Genomic DNA, 27,030 nt, shown 5'->3' with positions numbered 1-27,030 from the left:
CAGCACAGGAGTGGAGGAACCCAAACTTTTCTCTAGATACTCTGTGTTCCTGTATGAGTTTTCTAGGGTTGTCATAACAAAGTGGCACATTCTCGGTGGCTTATACAATAGAAATTTTCTCTCACGGTTCTGGAGGTAAAAGTTCCAAATCAAGGTGTGGGCAAGACCAGCTCCCAGACTCTGAGTGGGATCCTCCCTTCCCTCTCCCCAGCTTCTTCTGGTGGCTGCCAACCCTTGGTGTCCTTGGCTTGCAGCCACATAGCTCCATCTCAGCCTGTGTCCTCACGTGGTATTCTCTCTGTGTGTGTCTTCCTATGACACTTTCCTCTCTGTATGAGGACACTGGCCATACTGGATTAGGGCCCACCGCAGTGACTTCATCTTAATTTTATTACATCTGCAAGGACCCTATTTCCAAATAAGGTCACAATGATAGGTATAGAGGTTAGGATTTTAATGTGTCTTTTGGAGGTGACACAATTTAATCCATAACAGTACCATCTGAAATTTTTTCTTTTCTCTTTTTCTTTAAAAAGAGAAAGGATGGAGGGAATCTCCTGGCTTGGGTTTTCTTGCTGGTTCTTGGAATAATTTAGGAAAGGACAAGGACATGGCCCTACAAAGCTATATGTAAATTATGACTTTGAGAATGGAGTCCTGTTTTATATACCTTTGGCTCTATGCCAGCCAGTAGTTCCAAATCGGAGGTAACTTTGCCTTCACCCCCATCCTCCCCCAGGGAACATTTGACAATGTCCAGAGACATTTTTGTTTGTCACAGTTAGAGGGGTGATGCTGCTGGCATCTAGGGGATAGAAGCCAGGGATGCTGCTCAACATTCTACATGCATAGGACAGCCCCACAATAAAGGATTACCCAGCCCTACATGTCAATGATCCCAAGGCTAAGAAACCCTGCTCCATGCCAAGCATTGCATTAGGGGCTATGGGGAATAGTATACCCAGTAAACACTATCTCTAAGCCTAAAATTCCCCACTCAGTTGTTCCAGAGAATAAAGAAACTAGTTATAAGATTAAGAACCTACCCTTGATAAATATGGGATGTCTAACTCTCTCCTAAAGTTGGACGCATCTATGTTTACCAAACACAGGGAGGTGTCCTGCAGATGATCAGGGACATCACTGAGGAGGACGGCCAGGATTTCTGTGGACCCCAGGATTTCCATTCCCCATGGAATGTTAGATTTACTCCAGGACATGTTCCCATCAGGCTTTCCCTCTCCCATCCAGGCCGCCTGTGACCACCTTTCCAGTAGGGATGTTGCTGACCACAAACTTTCAGTCCTATGAAAATCCTTCCCTGTCTTTAAATGTTCTGGTGGAAAGATCCCTGTCCCCATCCACCTCTAGTCAAGTTCCCTTCCTTGCCCCAGATTCTGCAGGCTCCTGTAAATAGCCCTGACCCTGCACTGGTGTTTGTGGTGAGAAAGCAGCCCCCGGGCCTGTCTTGAGCAGGTTCTTCGGTGGCCTGCGTCTGGATATCAAGAGGAAGCTGCCCTGGTTCCTAAGTGATTTCTACGATGGCTTCCACATTCAGTCCATCTCTGCCATCCTGTTCATCTACCTCGGCTGTATCACCAACGCAATCACCTTTGGTGGGCTTCTGGGGGATGCCACTGACAATTATCAGGTGTGTGCGGACTGTGAACATGAGTGCAAACCTCCATAAAAGCTGCTGCCACCAGGTGGCAGTAATGAGCTTCATCCCATTATCCCAAAACCAAGCCTTGGGTTTCATCCACCATGGGGTTCAGACCATCACTTTTTGTAATCCTTTGCCATTCAAAAAAAATAATAACCAACATTATTAAAAGATCTAAAGTTAAATCATGTTACTAAAGTCCAATGTAAGAATGACATAAATAGATCAAACTTTTTAGTTTATTTTGTTATATTTATTAAGCAGTGTCAGTTGCCCTCTAGTCTTTTTTGTTAATTTTTATCATTGAAGTATAGTTGACTTGCAATGTTATATTAGTTTTCAGGTATACAACATAGTGATTTAACAATTCTATACGTTATGCGATGCTCAGACTTTTAAGGGGAATTATCTGTTTTGTTATTTGATACTTTCCCCTTTGAGGTGTGAATGAACAATCAGCACAATTAAGTTATTAATTATGGACTTCTCTGCATATTTTTTTAAACACTCTTAAATTCTTAGCTGGAATTAAGACATGTTTAGAAAGATGGTAAGCTCTTACCATGACAATAACAGAGGCCTCCCTGGGGAAAACCTCAGTCAACAGAGATACCAGCCCATATCCCAGGCAAGGGGCTTTTCCCGTGGGACCTTCAGGGTAGAACCATTGGAAAACTCAGACATCAAGATGGAAGACCTATTTTCCCAAATACATTGAGATGAATGCTTCTCTTCAGACCATACCACTCTCCTGAGCTGCAGGTCCAATATCCAACTATCTCCTGGGTATGTCCACATGGCTGCCCCCAGGAATCCCCCAATGCACAGGGCCAGCATCACATCCATTGCCTTCCCTCTAGACCTGCTGCTACCCCCAATATAGCAAGTGACACCATGGTTCACTCAGGTATGCATGTATCATCCATGACTCATAAGTCCCAGCTTCCCCACATGGCCTTCATGAATGACATGGCCCTACTTCTCAAGACTCCTCTCCCAAGGAACCCTTTCGCAGATTCCTGTTCTTACCCATTCTGTTTTCCGTCAATCTTGATCATCTTTCACTTCTTCAAAGGCATCCTCCCTTTCAGCTCCAGCCTTTGTAAATAAGAGTCCCTCTTCCTGGGACAGTCTTTTTTTGTCACCCCGCTTACCCTATTCTGGTCAATTCCGTGCTGATATTTTGGGTCTCAGCTGCTACATATATACCTCTTAGGAAGCCTTTCTGACCACTCCCCTTACTCCTACTGTGTGTTCCTATGACACCTTGAACTTATCCCTGGTTATCACACTCCTTGGCAGTGATTCTCAACAAGGAATGATTTTGACCCCCAAGAGACATTGAACAATATCTAGAGACAGTTTGGATTGTTATAACTGGGAGGGGGTGGTGCTACTGGCATCTTGTGGGTAGAAGCCAGGCATGCTGCTAACTAAACATCTTAAAATGCACAGGACATCCCCCTACAACAAAGAATTATCTAGCCCAAAATGTCAATAGTACTAAGGTTGAGAAAGTGCTGTATGGAAATTGCCTGATTACTTGTTTGTATTTCCCATTAGACTGAAGATGCATTATCTTGTTCACTGATGGGCCCCCAATACCTAACAAAATGGCTGGTACAGAGCAGGCACTTAAAGGATTTTTTTCTTTTTTTCTTTTCTTTATTTTTTTAAATATGAAATTGATTGTCAAATTGGTTTCCATACAACACCCAGTGCTCATCCCAACAGTGCTCAATGTCCATCACCCACTTTCCCCTCCCTCCCACCCCCCCCATCAACCCTTAGTTTATTCTCCATTTTTAAGGGTCTCTTATGGTTTGGCTCCCTCCCTTTCTAACTTATTTAAAGGATTTTGAGCAAATGAGTGGTCTGACCTCTGAAAGCACCTAACAGATGTTTGAATGAATAAATAACTGGATGGACGAATGGACTGTCCTCTGGGAGTAGACTGGGCATGAGGACAATCACATGCATATCCACTGGCAGCCCTATTTTCTAAGCTGTAGGGTGCCAAAAGGAAGTCATGTGGGACCTTTATCCAAATGGAAATTGAGACTAACAGTGGTGATGCAGGGGTTGTAGAATAGGAGATAGGAAGGAGAATTTTTGGAGGAGAGGGCCTGGAATACAGATGAGCACTGTAACCTGGGCCCTTGGCTGGGATCTAACCTATGCTAAGAGGCCCCTTCTCCAGCTTCCGCTGAGACTCATATTCCTCATCTCCCAGGGAGTGATGGAGAGCTTCCTAGGCACTGCCATGGCCGGCTCCTTGTTCTGCCTCTTCTCGGGACAGCCCCTCATCATCCTCAGCAGCACAGGGCCCATCCTCATCTTTGAGAAGCTCCTCTTCGACTTCAGCAAGTAGGTGCCCTTGGTAGTTCCCAGTGCCTGCTCTCACACTTAGGGCAGTACACTAAGGCCAGGAAGGAGAATAGGCCCAAAAGGGAGGCAGGGGGAGGAGGTATCAAAGCTGTCTTTACCTATGGGAAGGACTGCCAGGAGGTCCTTCCTGACTCTCTCCAGCTACCTGCTTCTAAGCCATCTTAGTGCTTTTTAGCATAGCTGATAGGGAGACATGGAGGCAAGACAAGAGGAAACAATTCACACCACTGTGCTTGTAAGCAACTGTGATGGGAAGTCAGTGCAGTCTTGAGCTGGAGGTCCAAAGGCCACATCCTGACCCAGGCAACTCCTGTGATCACCCTGGGCTCAGTTGCCTCATCTACAACATAAGTCTATTTTAAGGCCTCCCCCAGCTCTGTCACTCTGATATTCCCTGTTTTTCATTTACCCTGGGTGTTATCAAAGTTGTGAGAACTGAGATGTCTTAGCCTCTTCCTGCCACCCCTGTGAAATTCTTTCCCAGAATTTACAAAGAGGAGACAACCCAACCCAGGAATTGTCCCTGTCCCTAGTGTTCTCACAGCTCCTAGGAGGGCATCTGTGGCACAGGAGGGACAGATGATCCACTCAGGGTGAGTCTGGAGAACCAAGCATGGTGAAGAGCCCTGGGCTGGAGGTCCCTCCCTTCCCTCTGTCTTCCAGAGGCAATGGCCTGGACTACATGGAGTTCCGCCTCTGGATTGGCCTACACTCAGCCATCCAGTGCCTTATCCTGGTGGCCACAGATGCCAGCTTTATCATCAAGTATATCACCCGCTTCACCGAAGAGGGATTCTCCACCCTCATCAGCTTCATCTTCATCTATGATGCCATCAAGAAGATGATCGGTGCCTTCAAGTACTACCCCATCAACATGGACTTTAAGCCTGACTTCATCACCACCTACAAATGCGAGTGTGTCGCCCCTGACACAGGTGACCGGTAACCCCAGACATGCCCTGCGCCCCCACCTACTCACTCCCCCCACCACAACTCTCTACTCAAATGTAGGAGATATCACCCTGAGAAGTATCAGTCCCCTTGGGTGGTCACAAGATACCTGGACACTCTCTGGATGTCCGTCTACCAAGGGTGTTAAAAGAATCCCTTCACTGGGTGGGAGGTTGACTCAACCAACTGGTCAACCTGATAATACTCAGTGCCATTCCCATGGAGTTCCTTACCATAAAAGTGTCATCTGTAAAGTTAGGGCTTCCTATAGGCTGAAACACTGGCCTCCTTCACAGTCATAATCATGCCCCTAAGAGTCTCTAGTGAAATGTGCCCAGGATGCTACAGAGCAGGGAAGGACACTCATGGATCTATACCTAGATCTATATCTATATATCGAGAGAGAGAGAGAGAGAGAGAGAGAGAGAAGAGAGAGCCATTCATATATCTCTGACACTACCAAGCTGGACTCACAGAGAGCAAACTGAGGTCCAGAGACCACCCAATTCACACTGAACCTCAGTTTCCCTGGCTGTAATAGAAGGATATCAATGCTGTCCCTGCCAGTCTCATAGAACTCTTGTGAGGCTTTCAAATCTATACCCAGATTGGATTGGAGTTTGACATAAGTAGATTTTGTGTGTTCAGCACTGTAACACAACTTATTGATTAAAAGATGATCATAAGTCAATCAAAAATATTATACAATCATTGTGCACCCTGTTTTAGGCTAGGCCTCATGGAGATGAAGATGTCCTGACCTCAGGGAGTACAGTTTTGTACTCTCTCCCTCTGTCACTGCACTGGTTTTGTAAAGCAGTCTAGACTTAATTTTTGTCTATCATTAATTTTGGGTTATTTCATGAAAATCCATAAAGAGGTGAAGCCAGACGTCCTGAGCCAGAGCACGTTGCTTGCTGTGGGAACAAGGAGATCTACCTACATGCCCTTCTCACTCGTGTCCTAGAGTGAATCTCACCTCCGTGGCCAAGGCCCCATCAGGGCACTCCCATTTGCTGCTTGTGCCCACTGAACTGTGGCTTTATTGCACTGACTGAACACAAATGTTCCCACAAATGTGCCTTTTGGAAGTACATGGCCTTGATCTCTTTTAGAAACTGTCCAAATTCTGGGGTCATATGTGGGTGGCACTTCAGCCATTCAGAGAATCTTCTGTCTGCAGGAGAAACCAAACATGGACATGCCCTAAGAACAGGTGATGTAGGAGCAAATAATGTTGGATTTGAGGGCCATAATAAAATCCACTTGCCTCCAAATAGTGTCCCCTCTGGCCTTGCCCAGGTGCCTGACATTGCCTCATTCTTTTGAGTCCCTGTATTGCCGTGGTTCTCAAACTGTGGTCCCCAGAAGCAGCAGCTTCCAGGAAATTAGAAATACAAATTCTTGGGCCTCACCCCACACATGCTAAATCAGAAACTCTGGGGTAGGGCCAGCTGTATATTAACAAGCCTTCCAGGTGATTCTGATGCATATTTAAGTGTGAGAACCATTGCTCTATTGAACTATTAATTAGTAATACGGGACCATTATTAGCCACTAACTCTAGTAAGATTAGATTTTCAGTTTCTCCACCAAGAGTAAAGGAACTGGAATCAGGACAAGTTACTTTTGATTATAATGTGAAAAGGAAAGTCCTAGACATTAGGAGATGGGGTGGGGGGAACTAACTGAGGAAGGCTTCTCCAGTCCATGGGCCAATTGCTTACAAAATGTTCCATATTCCTAGCTTTACTGGAAAGCCCAGTCTGGCTATGGCACCCTATCAGTGTCCATCTCTCTTCATCCTAAGAGCTTGTTGTAGGGGGGTGCTCTCTTTTTAAATTTAATCTTGTTTCCATTGTAACTGATTTGTATTCTATTTATGGATGCTGCACACACTGATTTGGCTGCTTTCAATCCCAAGTGAGTACTACTTTGTAAACACTAGAATTTAAAAATATTTGATACTTGGACCCTTTCTGGAATTTTCCATGTTATATTTCATCCTTCTTCATCTCAAAGTGGCTTTCAGATAAACCCTACCCAATATAAAAGAATGGCTAAGCCTAAGCTGAAGACATCAAAGGAATATCTGGTCTGACAAGCTTGGGCAATGGAAAGGTGCCTGAACTTTCCAGTCTCTAGCATTAGCTGGGAATCCTCTAGCATTTGTGTGGGTAGGCCTAAGTTAGCTTTCCTGCCCACTTTCTATGCTTTGTTGGTAACTGCATCACGTTCTCTTGGTCAGTGGTATGAGGTAAGGCAGCAGATGTCCTGATTTCTGTAAGTGAAGCATTCTTCAGAATAATAACAAAACTCTGGTTTGGAGAACTTTTAGGAATATTCTGCCCTAGGTCAAGACTGAATTCCTTGGCCACTTCCATCCCCAACTGCCCTAGAAGTGGGCTACACAGATGGGTCCTGTGATCACATCCACCCCACAACAGTTTGTTGGAGGTTGAAGGAAGCTTCAAGAATAGCCTCTACTTCACTCTGGGTCCCCAATCAACCATGGATAGCCAGCAGGAGCCAAATGGGACTTGCAGTGTATTTCAGATTTATTGCCAGAAAACTGGCTAGCAGATCTCCTCCCTCCCTCCCTCCCCAAACCTGCTGCATAGGAACTACTTAATCACCTTCCACCTGGAGAAGAAAGGCAAGAAGGACCTAGCCCTTCTCTACGCATGCTGAGCAGGAGCAAGAGAGAAGGCAAACAGCAGCCTCCAAGGCCTGTCTTTTTAATGAATGGCTACATCCCACAGGAAGGGAATTACAGTTCTTCTCAATTCTTCTTGTGGCCTGTGATGGGAAGCTTTGTATGCTCCACTTACAATTAGGGATACTGAGGCTGGGGAAAGGGAGTACCCAAACAAAGGATGTGGTAAATAGCTAAGAGCAGCATCTCTGGGCTTTGATTCTCCTTCAGATCCTGGACTTGGATTTAATTTTTCTCACCTTGCATTCAAGGGGCAGATTAGAAAATTTAATATCAAAGCCAGTGTGTTTCTTACAGTTGACCTAAAAACACATTTGGACAGGTAGAGAAGAGAAGCGTGTGTGTGGGAGGGGGGAGGGTAGGTACAGGCAAGGATATTTGCTGTGTGGGGCTTGAAGGTGTACAGGCTCTGGGCCAACCTGTGTGGGATGGATCATGACTTCTCCAAGTAGTAACTATGTGACCTTGGGCAACGGGCAGGTTACTTAATCTCCCTGGGCCTCAGTTCATCTTTAAAAAGTGGGGAGACTACTTGGGGATTTAGGAACTTAGCAAGATGATGTGTGTAAGGTTTGGCATAGTGCATGGCATAGAGTAAGTCCTCTGAAAATGTCTAAGAGCACAGACGTGGAGCCAGTTGCTGGTAGGGATTCACAAGGCACATTATTCACCAGTTTGTGTCGGCACTTTGTCTTGGCAGCAGATTCCTCACTTTGGTTTTTAAAGCCAGCCCTTCACGGTGAGATAGGAGCTGTCCTAGCCTGGCCCAGTGGGTCTGTCAGAGCTGTGACCCGGACTCCTCCACCACCCCTGTCCTCACTGGGCAAAGTGAGGAGAGTGGAGAGGGGCTGGGTGCGATGAGCTGCCCTCATGAGGGAGGCCGCTCCCGGGCTCTAAGAAATGGCAGGAGATGGGAAAGGTGGAGGCCGGGTGGGGGCTGCAGCCTCCCAGCCCAGCAGCTGCTGATGCGTTCCCATGTCCTGTGCTCATCCACAGCGAATACAACCGTGTTCAATGCTTCAGCCCTGCTGACGCCAAACACCAACACCTCTCTGGTAAGTCTTCTCCACTTATTCAGATATTTGAGGGCTTTTGTTTGTGGGGAAAGAGAGGGAAGTTGGGAAAACAGAACATTTTATGGCAACCCAGACTTGCAGGGGTCAGTCCCAGCTGTGCATCAGGATCACCTGCGGAGCAGTGGAAATGCACATTTTTATCTTAAGTACATACTGCCAACCCCCGCCCCCCTTTAAAACACATCTCATTCTACTAAATCAATGTGCAGAAATATCACACAAGCACATGCACACACATACGAAGGGGAGGTAGGGGTGAGGAATGGTAAACAGGGCCACAAAAGTGGTATAGTCACAGTTTCCTAGCCATCTTTCTATATTCTTTCTTGCCTTTCTACCTAGCACCTCCAATTCCAGCCAACAATGCCACCCCCACCCCCAGCACCAGAAAGGTTATTAATCCCCCCTCGCTGAATCTGATCTGTTTTTTGTGCTCACGAGTCCTGATCAGGTCTGGTCTGCCTCTCCCAGTAATGAAGAGTAGTGGCCCTCAGGAGAGGTATCCAGCCTAAGCGGCTCCAATGGTGGGAAGTCCAAAATCAGGAGAAGGGCAGCCCCTGGCAGGCTTTGGGGGAGATCTTTGGACTTTTTGGATCCCTTGAGGTTGCTCCTTTAGTTACCCCTGCATAAGCAGCTGACTGCTCAGTTGGCAAAATAACCTAAGATTTTTCAAATTCTGGTTTTGAGGGAGGAAGGCTGGAATCAGCCAGTGTCTATGCCTGGATACTTACTATGTGCAAGGAGCTGTGTGCACTCTGAGAGCTAAAAGGACATAGACAGACGTGGCCCCTGCCCTCAAACTTGCTTGTAATATGCGTGTGTAGACAAACATGAAAGGTAATGAAACAGCAAAAGCAGAGCACGCCATGTGTCAAATATAGGCCAAATGTGCCCTTCTAGCCATGGAGACAGGAGGTACCCTGCAAGCTGGAGAGGAAAGCCTCAGAGAGAGAAAGTAGAATGTGATCTGGTCTTGAAGGCTGGGAAAGTTGGTTTCATAGAGAGAAGCACATTCCAGGTCCAGGGACCAACACAGACAGAAGGGGAACAAAGGAAACACAAAACCTGTTCTGAGGACAGAGTGGACCAGCCTGGCTGAGACCAGTGGCATTGAACAGGGAAAGCAGGAGAGTTGAGCTAGGAGAGAGACCAGTGGGGCAGTAGAGGCATGGGAGGGGTGTGTGGGCTGCCTGGGGACTACAGGGGGGAGGATACAGCTGAACCCCCAGGAAGACCCTGACCCTTTCTCTCCTGTGCTTCATCGCCAAGTACAACCCCCTTAACCTCACAGCGCTGGACTGGTCCCTGCTGAGCAAGAAGGAGTGTCTGAACTACGGTGGGCAGCTGCTGGGGAATTCCTGCCAGTTCATCCCAGACCTGGCACTCATGTCCTTCATCCTTTTCTTTGGGACGTACTCCATGACCCTGACCCTGAAGAAGTTCAAATTCAGCCGCTATTTCCCTACCAAGGTAAGCTCACCTTGCAGTTAGGAGGGGACCTACAGTTAGGCAATTTACAAGGAAGCCTCACTGGGTCTCCTTGTGAGGGTTGTGGCCCACTGACAGGATGGACATCGCATCAGCACTGGCTCACCAGGGTTTTTCAAGTTAAGAGCATGGGTTTAGAGTCAGAGAGAACTGAGTTCTCTTATTGTCAAGTCCCCTTGGCAACACTTGGTATTGTTAGAGTTTTATCTTTAGTCTTTCTGTGTAGTAGTATCTCATTGTGTTTTTAAAATGTTCATTTTCCCAATGACTAATGAAGTTGAAAATCTTATGTGTTTGTTGGCTATATAGCCATTTGACTTTCTTCTTCGAAGTGCCTATTTAAATCTCTTGCACATTTTCTATTGGGTGGGCTGTCTTTTTCTTTCTGATTTGAAATTCCTTATACAGAAAAAGGATAGAAACCTTTTTGTGATCATATGTGTTGCAGATATCTTCTATGTTACTGGCCTTTTTACTTTCTTAGTGGTATCTTTTGGTTAATAGAAATTCTTAGTTTTATTATAATCAAATATACCAAAATGTTCCTCAAGGAGACTATTGGACAGAAGATATTCTGTTATCTTCCAAAAGCTTCATTGTTTTTCCTTTCACGTTATATTCACAATCTACCAGAATTACTTTTGACATATAGTGTGAGATAGTGTTTCTACACACACACACACACACACACACACACACACACACACACACAGCAATTTGTTTTTAAAGACCATCCTTTCTCATTGCTCTGCAGTACCTCCTTTGCCATATGTCAAATGTTCACATATGATGGGGTCTGTTTCTGGGTTCTTTATTCTGTTTGACTGGTTTATTTGTATGCCAATATCACAGTCTTCATTTATGTGACTTATACAAAGCCTGTATGCCTTACAGACCAAACTTTCCTTCTTTGTCCTTCTTTTCCAAAAAGCATTGTAAATTTTACTAAAATAAAAACTTGTTGGAATTTTGATAGGATTATATTGACTCTACATGTCAGGGGTGCCTGGGTGTCTCAGTCAGTTAAGCTTCCAACTCTTGATTTTGACTCAGGTCGTGATCTCAAGGTTTGTGGGATTGAGCCCCATGTCTGGCTCTGCACTGACAGCATAGAGCCTGTTTGGGATTCTCTCTCTCCCTCTCTCTCTGTTTCCCATATGTTCTCTCTCTCTCTCTCTCAAACTAAGTAAATATTTTTTAAAAAATGTCAATTTGGGGAGGACTGACACCTTTTAAATTTTGAGTCTCTGACCATGAATATTATATACTTCACCATTTGTTTAGTTCTTTGTTCTCTCCATAATTTTTTTAGGTTTTGGCGTTAAGCTCTTGCACATTTTTAAAAAAGTTTATTTATTTATTTTGAGAGTGAGAGTGTAAGTGGGAGGGGGCAGAGAGAGAGAGGGAGAGAGAATCTCAAGCTGTCCCTGCAGAGCCTGACTCAGGACTCGAACCCACGAACCATGTGATCATGACCCGAGCCAAAACCAAGAGGTGGATGTATAACCAACTGAGCCACCTAGATGCCCCACACTCTTGCACATTTTTTATTAGATTTATTCCTGAGTATTTGACTTTTTATGCCATTGAGATGCTAAGTACTAGTTTTAATTGCATTTTCTCTGGCCAGAATAAAACATTAATTAATCAAAACAGCACTTGCATATGTGAGTAATAACTGTGCCATGGGAAGGGGCACCCAGAAGAATTTTAGCAACACTCTTCCACCATAAATCCCATGAGCACTCTCCTAAAGCCATCTTAAATAAATATTACGGCTACTGCTACAACTACTATAACTAATGATGATGATAATGATGATGATGATAAAACTGATATGAATGATTGGATTTTTCCAATATTTCATAAGGACTAAATAAAAGGCTCTTTAGGGAGCTTTGCAATATACAAGCTGAGTAAACAATAGAGTGCTCGCAACCCAAATGCATCCTCAAGGCAAATTCCTTCCCTTCCACTTCCAACTAGATCGTATCCAAGTCACCTCTTACATAAAAGTTCTAGAGCCATGATTGCATCTGAGAATGTTGATTTCCTGGAGAATGAAATATAATTCATATAATAGGAAATTTTTTTACCCAAACTTTTTCTCCCTCAAATTTCTTACGTATTACTCTGTTGCCTCCTGGGATTTAGTACTGCAGAGAAGGATGAGATTATACCATTGCATATCCATCAGATTGGTAAAAATATGAAGGTCTTGAGGGATAACAAATGTTGGAGATGAAAAGCGGGTGAGAGTGTAAACAGGAACAAGCAATTCAGAGAGCCAGTGGCACTCTCTGATGGAACTGAAGATGAATATGATTTTCCAGTGGGCATTTTCACTCTCAGGAATACACCCCAGAGAAATTGTCACATGTGTGCAAGAATGCTCTTAGAAGCATTGATTTTTAAGAGGAAAACAATGAAAATAATCCAGATTGACCTATCAACAGGAGAATGAAGACAGAAATGGGCAACAGTCATAGGAACATAAAGCAGCAATGCATACACATAGACTACAACCACATGTATCCATAAGGAAAAATAGCTCCAACACAAGGTTGAGCAAAGAAAGCAAACTGCAGGATATTACAAATAATATGAAACCATTTATGTAAAATTTTTAAACGTGCTGGGGGCTCCTCCTGACCGGCTCAGTAGGTAGAGCATGTGACTCTTGATCTTGTGGTCATGAGTTCAAGCCCCACATTGGGCATAGAGCTTACTTAAAAAAAAATTTTTTTAATAAATAAAATGTGCTAAACAATGTCATATTTTGTTTAGGGCTGCATACGTATTTAGTAAAAGTATAAAGACATTCATGGAAATAATTAAATCCAAATTCAGAGCAGTGGATCTGTCTAGAGAGCAGGGACAGGGATGCCACTGGATGACAGAGAGGCATCGACTGAATGGCTATATTTTCATTTTTAAGGTAGAGTTCACAGCTGTTTATTATATACACCTTTATACTAGGTTGGACCTAGTATATGGCCTGCATTGGACTGCTTTACCCTATTAAAAAATGGCAAATTCATTGGTTTAACTTAATAACTTTTTGATCTGGATGTTGGGAGTATTGCAGAAAGAGAGTCGTAAATGTGCATACTGCTTGGTTCTGCCATGACCAATATTTTATCTGCTTGTAGTAATATTAAGCTGTTGTTGATTTTCAACTTTTAGAATCAATTCACAGATAAAACACACAAAAAACATATGTTTATGGAAGACAGTATGATCGTTCTCAGCCTTGACAATGTGAAGACCAACATGGAGGAGTCACGGATGGAAGAGGATGGTGGGTGGGGGCAGCTAGCCTCACATGATGGAGCATGAGAGGGACTGGCAAAGCCAGCGGAAAGAGAGGTTTAATTTCATAACTTGGAAGTACAAAGGAAACCCATAGAAAGAGGTTAAAAATAACTTGCAAAGATTGGGAATGAGGAAAGGGCAGGAAGGATGGTGCAAGTAAGCTAAATCTTTATCAGTAGATGAGGCTTTAAATTAGTAAATCAAAATATAAAAGTATAGCATATTAAGTTTTTTAAATGTTTTTATTATTTTTTTTTTAAGAGAGAGATACACACACAGAGTATGAGCGAGGGAGGGGCAGAGAGAGAAGGAGACACAGAATCCTAAGCAGGCTCCAGGCTCTGAGCTGTCAGCCCAGAGCCCGAAGTGGGGCTTGAACGCATGAACGGTGAGATCATAACCTGAGCCAAAGTTGGACGCTTAACAGACTGAGCCACCCAGGCACCCCAAAAGTATAGCATATTAGATAATGACATGGAGGAAATCACCAGAACAACTAAAATCAAGCAGACATATGGATATATCTGAAATGAGGACAGGTGCGTAGGGGACTTTGCTTTCTACACTCTGTGGGTTTTTAATTAATTGTATATGTTATTTTACTAACAATTTTAAAGAAGAGTAGGGGGTATAGGGAATGCATTCAATGTGTCATCCATCGCCTGCCCCTGCCCTTCCTAACTTCTTTCCCTATTGTTCTCTGGAAACTGCTATCTCTGAAGAGATACAGACAAGGTGGCAGTGTAGACATTGGTCAGGGGGCAGGGGGGTGAGGTCAGGAACCTGGTCTAGGATGGGCATCCTGAGACGGAGCAAGAGGGTAAGGACTTCTCATGGATAGAAGGTCTGAGAGCAGACAGGGGTCCCCAGCAGAACCGAGGAGCTCCCTCCCAGCCCAGGTGGCAGTACAGCAATGTGCCACACATTCTCAGGAGCTAGGATTTCCGTTAGACTTTAGCCTTGCCCTCACCACCCCTTATGAGTTCAGACTGTCATACCAGGAAATATCTTCAGCAATGGCTACCATGCCATGTGGATATAACACTTCCCACTTTCAGTAATGTATGCAAAGCCCTCTGAATGTGTCAGCGCTCACTTATGTCTATGTGGTAGGTGCTGTCATTATCTGCATTTTGCAGATGAGGAAACTGAGAATCCAAGAGACGATATGCTTCCCCAAGGTCACACAGCTGGCAAGGGCACAGCCAGGATTCGAACCTAGGTCTGCTGACTTCAGAGCCCAAGTTCTTAACCGTTCTTGTGCTGCTGGAGGACTCAGTCCTTCAGGAAGCAGGAGGGTGCTTCATTCACTTGTCCATCTCCTTTCTGCAGGTCCGGGCTCTGGTAGCAGACTTTTCCATTATCTTCTCCATCCTGCTGTTCTGTGGAATTGATGCCTGTTTTGGTCTGGCAACCCCCAAGCTGCATGTGCCCAGCGTCATCAAGGTTTGCCCCTGGCCCCTGCTCCAGGCATTAACTTTGCCTGCCCACCAGCTGCAGTTATTTTCCCCTCTGTGCTGATCAAACTTTCATATACTCTTAGCCAAGCGACTTGTGGGTTCTGTGTGTATGCTCCGCCCTTCCTCCCCACAGCCTCGGCGGTGGGGTGGGGATGGGGGGGGGCGGTGGGGGGGGGTCCCTTGAGATGGTAGGCTGGAGACTTATTCACAGTGAAATGTTGCAGTGTAGCCACTGAAAGGAGAGGGTACTGAAACCCATCCACCAGCCTGGCAGAAGCCTCCCTGATTTCCATTTAAGGGTCTACAATCCCATGGCTCAGGCAGTCTATAAGCAGGGCCACCTGGGGTCTATTGAAAATGATCCCTTAGAATTCCGATTCTCAAAGTGTGGTCCCCAGACTAATATCACATTATCACCTGGGAACTTACTAGAAATACATATTCTCAGCCCCACCCCAGACCTGTGGAATCAGAAGGTCTGGGAGTGGGACCCAGAGTTCTGCACTTTAACAAGCCGTCCAGGGCTTTCTGGAACCTGCCAGTTTGAGAATCACTGCTGCACAAAGTCCCAGTCAGTCCTGAGTTGGCATTTGCTCGTGGCTAAACTCAAGCCCTGCTCCCTCACAAGGAGCACCATCCACCTGCACTGGGCTTGGAGGTTCTAGAAATGACCCTCCCTGCCTTTGAGGGCTTGACCTCCTCGGTATTACTTCAGGGCTCCTAAAGTAATTTAAACACAGAAAGTACCTCTTTCTCTTAGATAAAACAAAAGATAAATTTCAGCCCAGCCCCTACACAGATAATCCCTCGTTTCTTTTAAATATGAAATTTATTGTCAAATTGGTTTCCATTCAATACCCAGTGCTCCTCCCAACAGGTGCCCTCCTCAATGCCCATCACCCACCCTCTCCTCCCTCCCACTCCCCATCAACCCTCAGTTTATTCTCAGTTTTAATCCCTCATTCTTAATATGCAAGTCTGAATTAATGTTTGGTGTTTTACAGAGCATCCTATAATGCTCCCCAGACAGGTGACTCAGAGGAGAGGCAGAAGCGTCAGGCTCTGTATTCTTGCCTGTTGGGTCTCATTCTCGCTTCTTGTTATCTTGCAGTTAGTGACTGCAAGCTCTTTCCCAACAGCCTCTGGCTCTGCACCTCCCCATTCCCAACCAATCGCAGGGTGGCTGCCACCAGTGATCTTAGTTCAGCAGACACCATGTCCTTCCCAAGTCTGTCTGCCTCCATGGTCTCTTTAAAGTTGCAGGTGCCTAACATCTTGAAAGGAAAAGATTGCACTCAAAAAGCACCCCAGGTTGGGGGTGGGAGGGCAGGGAGAGTGGGGCCCCAGACAGCAAGTGCACTGGGACAAAGGAGAGAGAAAAGTGCCCTTTCCATTTGTTCCGCTCAGCCTACGCGGCCTGACCGAGGTTGGTTCGTGGCCCCCTTTGGGAAGAACCCGTGGTGGGTGTACCTGGCGAGCATCCTACCTGCCCTGCTGGTGACCATCCTGATCTTCATGGACCAGCAGATCACAGCCGTCATAGTCAACCGGAAGGAGAACAAGCTGAGGGTGAGGCGGGTGCTAGGAGCAGGAACACCACTTCTTTCTTCCCACAAAGTCAGAAGGAAAAAGAAGGAAGATGGTGCTTCTGTCAAAATTTGAGGCCATTTACGAAACAAGATATGAGGTCAGAAGACTGTGGAGCTCTGGTGCATGTGTAGGGAAATGTGACCTCCAGATGTAGGTAAGGCCACCAGAGCCAGGGTGACTTGATCCAAGGATCAGGACCAAGCCCAGGGTGGGCTACTGGGCACAGGCTCCTTGTTTCTCCCAAAGTGACCTTCTGGCTCCATGCTTCCTGACAGGAACTTGGGAGTCTGAGCAGAGCCTAACGGGAAATTTTGACCTAGAACCATGAGGCAGAAGAGAATCCTAAGCCCTCCTGGCCTCTGCAACTCGCTCCCTGCCTCTGGGTTTGAGGAGATTTGGGCTACCCTCTCCCCCATCCCAAGACCTACCCCAGCCAAGGCCTCTTGTTCAAGAACTACAGAGATATTATGGCCACTGGTAGGAAAACTTCTTCCCAAGGACCCAAGCCCAAGGCCTCTCCAAGCCTGAACACCCTTCTCCTCACCTTCCTGTGTCCCTTCCCTGGCTCAGCAAACCCTGGGGTTGGGAGGCCTGAACACTACAGGGTAGCAGCACCCTAAGAGCACCTATTGAATGCTGAGGGGAGCCTTTGAACCGTGTTCCATAAAATGGCTGCTTTGGGGAGATTTCTATCTTCCTCACCCCATACCAACCCTCCTCCTGCCCCATGCAGAAGGCTGCTGGCTACCATCTGGACCTGTTTTGGGTGGGCATCCTCATGGCCCTGTGCTCTTTCATGGGGCTCCCCTGGTATGTGGCAGCCACGGTCATCTCCATCGCCCACATCGACAGCCTCAAGATGGAGACGGAGACCAGTGCCCCTGGGGAGCAGCCCCAGTTTCTGGGGGTCAGGTAGGTGGGGAGCGGTGACTGGGGACCGCCTGGGCAGGGGTATTGATTTTGGGAGAAGGGAAGCAGATGTTGCTTTTTTTTTTTTTTTTTTTTTTTTTTTTTTTTTTACCATCGAGGTATCTGGGCTAAAAGGGCCCTGCTCTCTGACAACCCAGGAACCGCAAGGATGGAAGTAATATTCCTGAGGGAGAGAGGAAGGAAACAAAAATTCAGTTCTAAGTAGTGTTTTTTTGGTAATGGATTGCAAGCAGTATCCCACCACAGTCTGTATGCACACTGACCACTCACCTGCATAGGCTACTCAATGTCTCCACATTCCCCTCTGACCTGTCCTTTTGTCTTCTCTTCTTCAAGACCCCCACTACCACTGTCCCCCAACCCCTCTTGTGGGTACAGGTCCTACCCAATTCCCATTCATCCAGAGAGTCTTCCCAGGACCACTGCCACTCCCTAGACTGTGGCTCATGGCCTATCACTTCCATTCCCTCAATCCTCCTTCTCTCAAGTCCATGTGAATCCCATACCTGTTACAGGCAGGCATGTGCCTCTTAGGGGCTCTGGGGTGAGCCCACACCAGACACTGGCTGTTCAAAAAGTTTCTCCTCACTACTGTAGGATACCTTGGCTACCCAGCTTCCCTGGGGTGAGCCTTCTCTGGTCAGGGCAGGGTCCCCTCCTGGACCCCTGAGCCCTAGAGGACTGGGCCTGAACAATCTGCCCCCCAGGCCTCAGTTCCCACTTGGGTTGTGCCTGGGCCTGGGCCCTCAGGAAAACATATTTGCTCTGCCAGGCCCCCTTCCTCCGATTCCTCTTAGTCATGCCCCACAAATGTAACATCTTATTACAATCAAATGGCAGGGATAATAAGCAATGTATATCCCATTTCATTCTCACAGCAACTCCCAAAGCAGTTGTCATTATCTTTCTTTTGCTGAGGCTGAAGACATTTAGGGCCTTTCCTGATGCCACTTAACTACACACCCAAGTCAGTCTGGCTCAAGTACCTCCACTGTTAGTCACTGCACTGGACAACCTCCCAAATGCCCCTACAAACTGCCTTGGTCAGGGCTCCTCTCCTCCCATGTACCTGTCAGCTGGGCCCAGGCAGCAGGTTTATTCTCTGGAATGGGGAAACAAGACAGAGGCTAGGGCCTTGGACACAACCTTTAGGTGCACACGGAGGGCCAAAGGGCTAGGATGGTGATGGGGCATCTCCCAGTCCACCGTGACTATGTGCCCTTCTCTTCCAGGGAACAAAGAGTGACCGGCACCATTGTCTTCATCCTGACGGGCATCTCTGTCTTCCTGGCTCCTATTCTGAAGGTAAGGCTCTATACCCTATCTCAGAGCCCTAGCCACCTGAGAAGGCACTGACTTGATGCCTGAGTTGGGGAGAGGGTCGCCACATGAACCCTAAAAAAGAAGGACCCAAAGAGATATTTCATCGTCATCCTTGTTTTCTGGAATGTTGCATTGCTTATAATCGGGACCAGGCAAACCTCACTGATCTTTTCCACCTTTCTGGAGGGCATTCTTCCCTCAGAAAGTTTGGCCAAGTTCCATCCTTGCTTGGATCAGAGCTTCCCAAGCAGGTTATGTTTTCCACGTTGTGGTTTATGGCTCACTAGATGCCTCTTTGCTCACCCATTTTCTGAAGTTTAAAACTTACAGAGGGAAGCCTTTTATAGATTATCTTGCGGCCTGTTCTCTGCTCCTCTTCTTACATCTCTTGGGAACATAACTGATTTTTCCCCACACAGTTGGAAGCTCCTTTTGCTCATGTCCCTCCAGACCAACTGGAAGAGATGAAATCAAATGGGAGTATATTCAGAGCCTGGGTCCCCAGAACAGTCTCTTTCTGCTCAGATGTCTCTGTCCAATTCAGCAACTCACCTGTTGTATTCATTTGCTACCATAACACAATTCCACAGACTGGAAAGCATACATAACACTTACTTTCTTACAGTTCTGGAGGCCACAAGTCCATGACCAGAGTGTTGCCAGGTTTGGTTTATTCTAAAGTCAAATATGGGGCAATGTTCATTATTACTCAGACCATCATGGAAAAGTTTCCACGAGTCTACAGAGCTCCAAAAGCTCCGGTATCATCATTGTATTCAATGACAAAATGATCTGAAAAGTCCTACCCAAGTTCTTTTACAGTAAGAGTGGAAAAAATACAATATCATTTTATTCACCACCAATTAATCTATTTGATACATTTTATAGCAGAGAAGACCTATCTAGATTTTTCTTGATCATAAGATTTAGGATTTCTCATTTGATTGTATTAAGGTACATACCTTTTTGTTTTGTTTTATTTTATTTATAGTTTTGTACTTTTTTATGAACATAGGCTTTCAGAGGAAGCCACCAACTTTACACACACTTCTTCAGAGACTGATTCCACCCAAAACGGCTCCTGGGAATGAGAGCTGAAGAGTGTCTTTGAGACAGACCTTCCCCATCACAACCTGACAACTATCTTATTCAAGAGTCTTCCATCTTAACCAAGCAAAAGAAAATCATCTCTAACAACAGCAACAGAAAAAAGAGATAGGCTTTCAAAATAATTGGTTAAGTGATGAAAGCATTATCACTAGCTGACACCAGTACTAAATACTACATTAAATTTAGGTGAAAGAAAAGATATTCTGTATAACCAGTTCAAGAAAACTATGACTTAACCCAGATCTGAGGTCCTAGATTTAATCCCAGCATTTACTTCCAATAAGAAAAATTTTCCATAAAGCTTATTTAACTTTCTGCAACTCTATGTTTGCCCGTGTCTGTCAAATTAGGCATAGCTGAGTACCTATCAGCCTCGGAGAACTTATACCCAAAACATACCTTAGTTGAGATCTTTAATTCTTGTTTATGTAGCCAAAAGAGGAGAGGTCTCCTGGGTGCTGCAAATTTTAAAGGATCCTAGTTATCAGTGTTTCTATTTTTATCAATGTTTCTAAGTTGGTTATTAACTCTACCTTTGTACCAGTTCATCCAGTAGAATTCTGCTCTAAAGGCTTCTCAAATTTTAATGTGTATAAAAATCACCTGGGAATCTTGTTAAAGAAAGATGCTATTATAATACTGTATGTTAACCACACTGGAATTAAAATTGAAACTTTATTTTTAAAAAAGATACTGATTCAGGAGGTCTGGGTGAGACCCAAAACTCTGCATTTTTAACAAGTTCACAGGTCATTCCAATAACATTGGTCCAAAGACTATACTTTGAGCACTAAAGAATGAAATCTCCCCCTTGGTGGATGTATACTAATTTTAGACAGTGATTTTTACTGCTAGAGGACCGGTGTTAATCTTCAGCCCTTTCAACACCAATTTGCAAATCTTTGGTTATCTTGCCACACAAGGGCTCTGGGGGATGAGGAGGCCATGTTATCTGACAGGCAGCATAAATGATTTACTCAGTCCATCCCAAACCCTGAAGGTTTGTCTTGTTTCAGGTTTTGCTTGCACCTTGCCACTACTGTTCCGTACTGTAGATTTCAGAAGTCTGCCTCAGGGGAGCCTAGACCATATCAGTAGCTCCCCCTCTGAGCTCCATGAGTTGTTCTCATGGTCTCAAATTATATGGGAGGGCTGTCTTATGTTTGTGATCATTGTTGACTCCTCCAATAGAGGGTAGAAAGTGGACCTAGAGGCACTTTTTTTTTTTTTTTTTTGCCACTGTACTGTTTCATTAATACTTGAAAAGAGCCTGTCTTTGGGCATCCAAGGAATATTTGTGCTAATATAGAATTTTAGATCACAGCCCATCACTGGCCGGAGTGTGATGTCATGGGCCTTTGGGATTTGCCAAGAAAGCTGTTTGAGCTTACAAGTGACAGGACAGGAGATAATTTACTAGGGTTGATAGGGGACTTTAGGACCAGGCACTGGTAACTGCAAATTATCTAAGAGTTAGCTCAGTTCTCCTGTTTGATGTGGTTTTCACACAGGGAAGTTTTAAGCCATCTAAATTTGTGTTATTACAGACAGTAGCTAAGTCTTTTATTTAAGATTTTATTTCTCTCTCAATTGCTCCCACACTTTGAAAATGATTAGGACAGTGTTGTTCATGGAAAGTTTTGTTTCTTTTTTTTTTTTACTTTGTTTCGTAATTAGGCAAAAATCCCATAAGCCATGTACAAATGGAATGATGCAATGGCCCAGATTTCCCTTCTTTACTTTAAGATCAATGTCTTGAATTAAAGTTTATGCTTTATAGGTCCAAATCATGGTTTGTGTTTAAAAACTGAACCAAGTCTAATTTATTTTAGATATGCCCAATTTATTTTAAAAGAGCGGTTATTTATTCGGTTGGATTTATGGACATCCTAAATGGCATCTAAAAGTTGGGTACAGGACTTGTGTTCTGCCACATGTTCCAATATGACAACCCTGGAATCGAGGCAGAGTCTTGTTCCCAATGGTAAGCCCAAGGGGCAGATAAAGGGAAGGATGAAAGAAGCAGAAACACAGCTTAGAGAGACGGTAGAGAAATACCTCAAAAGCTTCTAAAAAGTCATAATGATATCTGTAGAACAGTGTGAATGATATGTATGATCCCATTTTTTAAAAAGCTAACAAACTACCTGTGAGCATGACTGGAAGGAAAGATGCCATCAAACCATATACACATCTGTTTTGCTTCTTTTTAAAATCCAATTGTGTGTGGTATATGATTTTTGTTAATCAGCAGGTACTCTCTGCTAATGTAGGTCAGCTCACTAAAGGTCCCCAGAGCAATGCAGCTTTTTTGGGGTGGGAGGCAGTCTTCCGCTGGGGCTGGAAGTAGAAGCTGACAAGAATAAACAGGGGGCTTTCTATGGAGCTTTTCCCATGTTCCAGAAGGTGTGTCTTCAGCCAAAGCACATGGCTTCTGCAGGGACCAAAAGAGGGCAGCCAGGCTGGGAGAGCAGCTGCACAGAAAGAAGGGGGCAGGTCAGCCCTTCCCATGACACTGGCTCCAGATCAGTGCTCAGAGGCTCAGTTCCCCAGAACATCCCACTCCTCCATGGCTAGGGGCAAGCTGAGGGAGGCCAGGCTGCCTGTGACTTGGCAGGCACCGTCGTGCAGAAGAGGGCAGCCAACAGCCTGCCCCTGGCAGAAGCCGGGTCCAAAGCTCCGCATCCCTGTCTCATTTCAGTACATCCCCTTGCCCGTGCTGTATGGAGTCTTCCTCTACATGGGCGTGGCCTCCCTGAATGGCATCCAGGTAAGGTTCTCCCCACCCCAACCACCGCCAGGCTGATGGGATGGGAGTCAGCTGCCATGTTGCCCAAACCCCAAGTGCTTGCTTTCCCAGCGCCGTGGAAGAATAATGGTGATAAAGATACTGCCATTTACCGTGTGCCAAGTAAAATAACTATATCGGGCACTTTATAGGTCTTCTATAGTGAAATCTATATAAATAGGTGCTGTGTTACCTATTTTACAGATGAGCAAATAGGCTCAGGATTCAAAACCCTGATGGGTCTGACTCCAATGAGCATTTCACTACATCTCTTCTCTAAGGCAACTCTGGCGGAAGAAAACATTTTGTTTTGTTCTTTATTTACCGTGATGCACCAGATGTCTTGGATAGTTTGTGTTGCAATTAGTTGCATTTTCCTTGAATGTGCATAGTTTTCATTTGTGGCCCGCTCCTCGGGCAGGGCTCAGGCCCCCCTCCCAGACCTCCAGTCCCCTCCGGTACGTCCTTAGTACCGACGAGGGTCTACCTTCTATGAGACCCTGCCGCATCACCCTTTCCCCCAGTCCCAAGCTCCCAGCAAGGCCACCTCACTCAAGGTGTCCCCACCACCTGGCTGAGCCTTGCACTCTCAACAGTTCTGGGAACGCTGCAAGCTCTTCCTGATGCCAGCCAAGCACCAGCCAGACCACGCCTTTCTGCGGCACGTGCCCCTGCGCCGAATCCACCTCTTCACCCTGGTGCAAATACTCTGCCTGGCGGTGCTCTGGATCCTCAAGTCCACGATGGCCGCCATCATCTTTCCGGTCATGGTAAGGTGGGCGTGGGCTCCCCATCCTGCTCAGTGGATTGGCCCTGGGCAGGTGTCCGCGGGAAGGTCCACCGTCGCAGATGGTCTGACTCTCTCAGGGTCACAGAGGCAAGCACGGACAAGATTCGCATCGTGAGTGCAGGCCAGACGGAGCAGCGTGGGGGGGGGGGTGCCAAAGTGGGGGGAGAATGGTCCCCTGCGGGGGGCGGACCCACAGGTCTCCACCCAACTCAGTTTCAGGCACTCAGCAAAACGCAAAAGCCCACCAACCTACCGGCTCTGGGATAGAATGGAGAAGCTGGGCAAAGTCAACAAGGACACAAAGTCCCCACTGTCAAAATTCAAACCAAGTGCAGAGGAACACCTGTACTAAATAAATATAACTCTTTTAACTATTCAAAATAACAATTTGAAAAGATAAGTGGGTGGGGAGGAGAACTAGAGCCAAAGAGTAAGAATTTCATAGTCTAATGTCACGAACGTGAGGTTTGGTGAAGTTGTGGAAAGTGCAGGAGATTCTTTAACTATTCTTGAAATTTTATATAATCTTGAAATTATTCCAGAATTAAAAGTGAAAAGAACAGCCAATAACATGTTGCATCTGGCCCCTAGATAATCCCACCCAGGGGAAATGGCCCCAGGCCCCTGCTGGGGGTAGGGGCTGGGGGTGGGGGGGAGGCGGTTACTGCTGGAGCCTGTGGGTTAGTACTTAGGGAAAGCCCTGGGTGGGCCCCAAAGCCTGGCAGGGCCAGACTAGAGGCCAAAGTGAGGATGCAGAGGTGGGATTTGTAATGTGCTTGCCTGGGATTCTCAACCCTGGGTGACCACTAGAATCACTTGGGAGCTTTTTAAAATTGTGTGCCCAGACCTCATCCCAGCTCAATTAAATCAGTGTCTTTTGGGGAAACCCAGGCATTGGTATTTGTAATATACCAGGTGAGCATAAATATGCAGTCAAGGAAAGGGAAATGGATCCTCCCCAATGGAGCCCTCATGGGGTTCAGTGTTAACAAGGAGAAATGAAATTATAGTCACAATTAGCATGTATGGAGTGCTGTTTCATTTAGTCCACACTAGACCTGAAGTACTATTACTAATCCTACTTTACAGGTGAGAAAGCTGAGGCTCAGAGAGCATGCGTAAGTTACCTAGCTCACACAACAAGGAGGAGCAGAGCCAAGATTCCCCTACCTTCCCTTCATTGATTTTTTTTTTAATTTACACGCAGTAAAATTCACTCTGTGGTTCTGAGTTTTGACAAATGCACAGAGTAGTGGTTCCGCAACCACAGCCATGATAGAAAATAGTTCCATCACCCCTAAAATGCCCTCATGCCATTTCTATGCAGACAGTGCCTCTTCCCACCCCTGTCCCTAGCAATCACTATTTTGTTTTCAGAGCCAGGATTTTCAAAACCCAGGTCTGTCCATTTCCCTAGATCTACTTGCTCTCTAGAAAGGGTCAGTGAGGAGCCAGAGTTAAATTCAACTGAATGGTTTTCTTCCTGATCTCATTTGATGGCCAGTTCTTGGTAGTGAAGGGGCAATATTTATAACTAGTTACTCTGAGCCCATTGAGTCTATTGAAAGGCCAGTATTTAATCTTCCCCAAAGTGCACATGTGTTTTCTCTTTAATTCATTTATCCCAAACAGAACCAAACTTTCTAGACTTTACTGTAAAAACTCTGGATATCCCAGTACACTTTATTCAGTATGCTTTATACTTTGTTAGCAGAGAGATTGGCAGCTCTCAGAAATAGGGACAGTGGGTCTCAAAATGTGATCTTTGATCCAGAAATATCCATATCTCCTGGGAACTTGTTAGAGATTCAGATCCTCAGGCCCCACCCCAGACCTGCTGAATGACAACCTCTGGGGGTGGCACCCAGAAGTGTGTGTATTCACAAGTCCTCCAGGTGTTTCGATGGAAGCTCAAGTTTGAGGACCACTGATTTAAAGAATAACTGTAGTTCTCTAGTCCTTGGTCCTCAGCTGCAACAGGCTCCATCCCCTGGGTCACTGATAGGCTTTGTTAGTCAACTGAGGAAAGACCAGATGAGAGGAACCAAGCTGGGCAGAAAGTGAATGATGTTTTGTGGGAGATCTGAGATGGCTCCAAAGGCACCAGAAAAAGTCCCTGAGTATAGCTGACTGAGAGAGAAAAAACAATGTCTGACTTTGGGGCCTTGAGCCCATGTTTTTCTCTGAACTCTCACCACAGATCCTGGGCCTCATCATCGTTCGAAGGCTTCTGGACCTCATCTTCTCCCAGCATGATTTGGCCTGGATTGACAATATCCTCCCAGAGAAAGAGAAGAAGGAGACGGATAAGAAGAAGAAGAGAAGGAAAGGGGTCCCTGAGGACAGTGATGAGGAGGTGGGGAGGACGTGAGGCCAGGGTCAAGGGAAAAGATCAAGAAACCCTCCCTCCATTTCTGGCAGGGTCAAGGAGGAGGTAGCTTCTCAAGTGGTCAGCTGTGATCACCTGGGCCTAGTCCAGGATGAGCTGAGGCTTCTCCTCATACTGGTGTGGGGTGCTGAGAGCTTGTTTGCTTATGTGAATATTCTCAGGGAGGGCCACAGTGAATGAACCACCCCCCCCCCAATCCAGGGAAAGGCTGGTTGCCACGCTCACTCTTTCCCATTTCTGTGAGTTCCTGGGGCCATTATCAACAGCAGTGCAGGTCCTTGATGGAACGGGGCAGAAGACTCAGCTCCATCATGGAGATTATGAGGACTGATCTCCAAAGAATAGAGCAGACCTCAGGGGAGAAGTCTGATGGGTACCCACATCAGTAGACTAGACTCCTGGACAGTTGTAAGGACTGGGGGACAAGGTTTGCTTGGCCTGCCCTTGGGGTATTAGGGAAGAAGGTGGGGGGAGATGCTATGTCCTCCCTGAAAGGAGAGTGGCTACACTCCTCAGATGCTGGGGACCACCTGGTTGCCCCATCTACCCTTCTTCTCTCATGCTTCCTTCCCATCCCACCCCCAAAATACCCAGGGAGTCAACAGACAGGAAGCCAGTCCAGAGCTTACAGTAAATCACAAAATGTTAAGCAGGAAGATTATCTAGTTCAAGTGCTTATTACAGATGATGAAATGGTCCCCCAAAAGGGAAGTAGTTTACCCAAGATGGACATATGGCTAAATGTCTAAAAGGGAATTAAGAAAACTGTTCCTGACTTTGAATTTGATCATTTCCAATATGCTAAGCTACCCATGCCATCTCCTAACACCATGCCTGTCCTTGCATTCTCCCGGTTTGACCTGAACCCACATCTCTGCATCTATCTTGAACTGTTCTAGTGATTTTGCCTTTTGCAGATCAGAGCTGTTCACAGACAGATCCTTGATTAGTGGCAATCAAACCATCTTCTGATGGTAGTGATAGTCCCAAACTCCCCTTGTCCTTAATTACTTTCCTCTTCAAGAGGCCCATCATTCATTCACATGTTTTTCA

General features: G+C 45.8%; 1 protein-coding gene across 12 annotated transcripts in view; it reads left to right on the top strand.

The window, feature by feature from the left end:
* SLC4A5 (solute carrier family 4 member 5) overlaps positions 1–27,030 on the top strand; it is a 116,607-nt gene that overhangs the window by 83,886 nt on the left and 5,691 nt on the right. For all 12 annotated transcript variants that reach the window (XM_042981761.1, XM_042981758.1, XM_042981756.1 and 9 more), the window contains 12 exons: positions 1,477–1,651; positions 3,897–4,030; positions 4,715–4,986; positions 8,715–8,773; positions 10,064–10,264; positions 14,930–15,043; positions 16,465–16,626; positions 17,381–17,559; positions 18,810–18,882; positions 22,712–22,780; positions 23,395–23,568; positions 25,789–25,944. In XM_042981761.1, the coding sequence (XP_042837695.1) occupies positions 1,477–1,651; positions 3,897–4,030; positions 4,715–4,986; positions 8,715–8,773; positions 10,064–10,264; positions 14,930–15,043; positions 16,465–16,626; positions 17,381–17,559; positions 18,810–18,882; positions 22,712–22,780; positions 23,395–23,568; positions 25,789–25,944 (1,768 nt within the window). The remainder of the gene's footprint in view (positions 1–1,476; positions 1,652–3,896; positions 4,031–4,714; positions 4,987–8,714; positions 8,774–10,063; positions 10,265–14,929; positions 15,044–16,464; positions 16,627–17,380; positions 17,560–18,809; positions 18,883–22,711; positions 22,781–23,394; positions 23,569–25,788; positions 25,945–27,030) is intronic.

This window comes from Panthera tigris, chromosome A3 (genome assembly GCF_018350195.1).
Source record: "Panthera tigris isolate Pti1 chromosome A3, P.tigris_Pti1_mat1.1, whole genome shotgun sequence".
Lineage (NCBI taxonomy): Eukaryota > Metazoa > Chordata > Mammalia > Carnivora > Felidae > Panthera > Panthera tigris.
The sequence above is the reverse complement of the archived record's forward strand: the minus strand, read 5'-3'. Positions and strand labels throughout refer to the sequence as shown.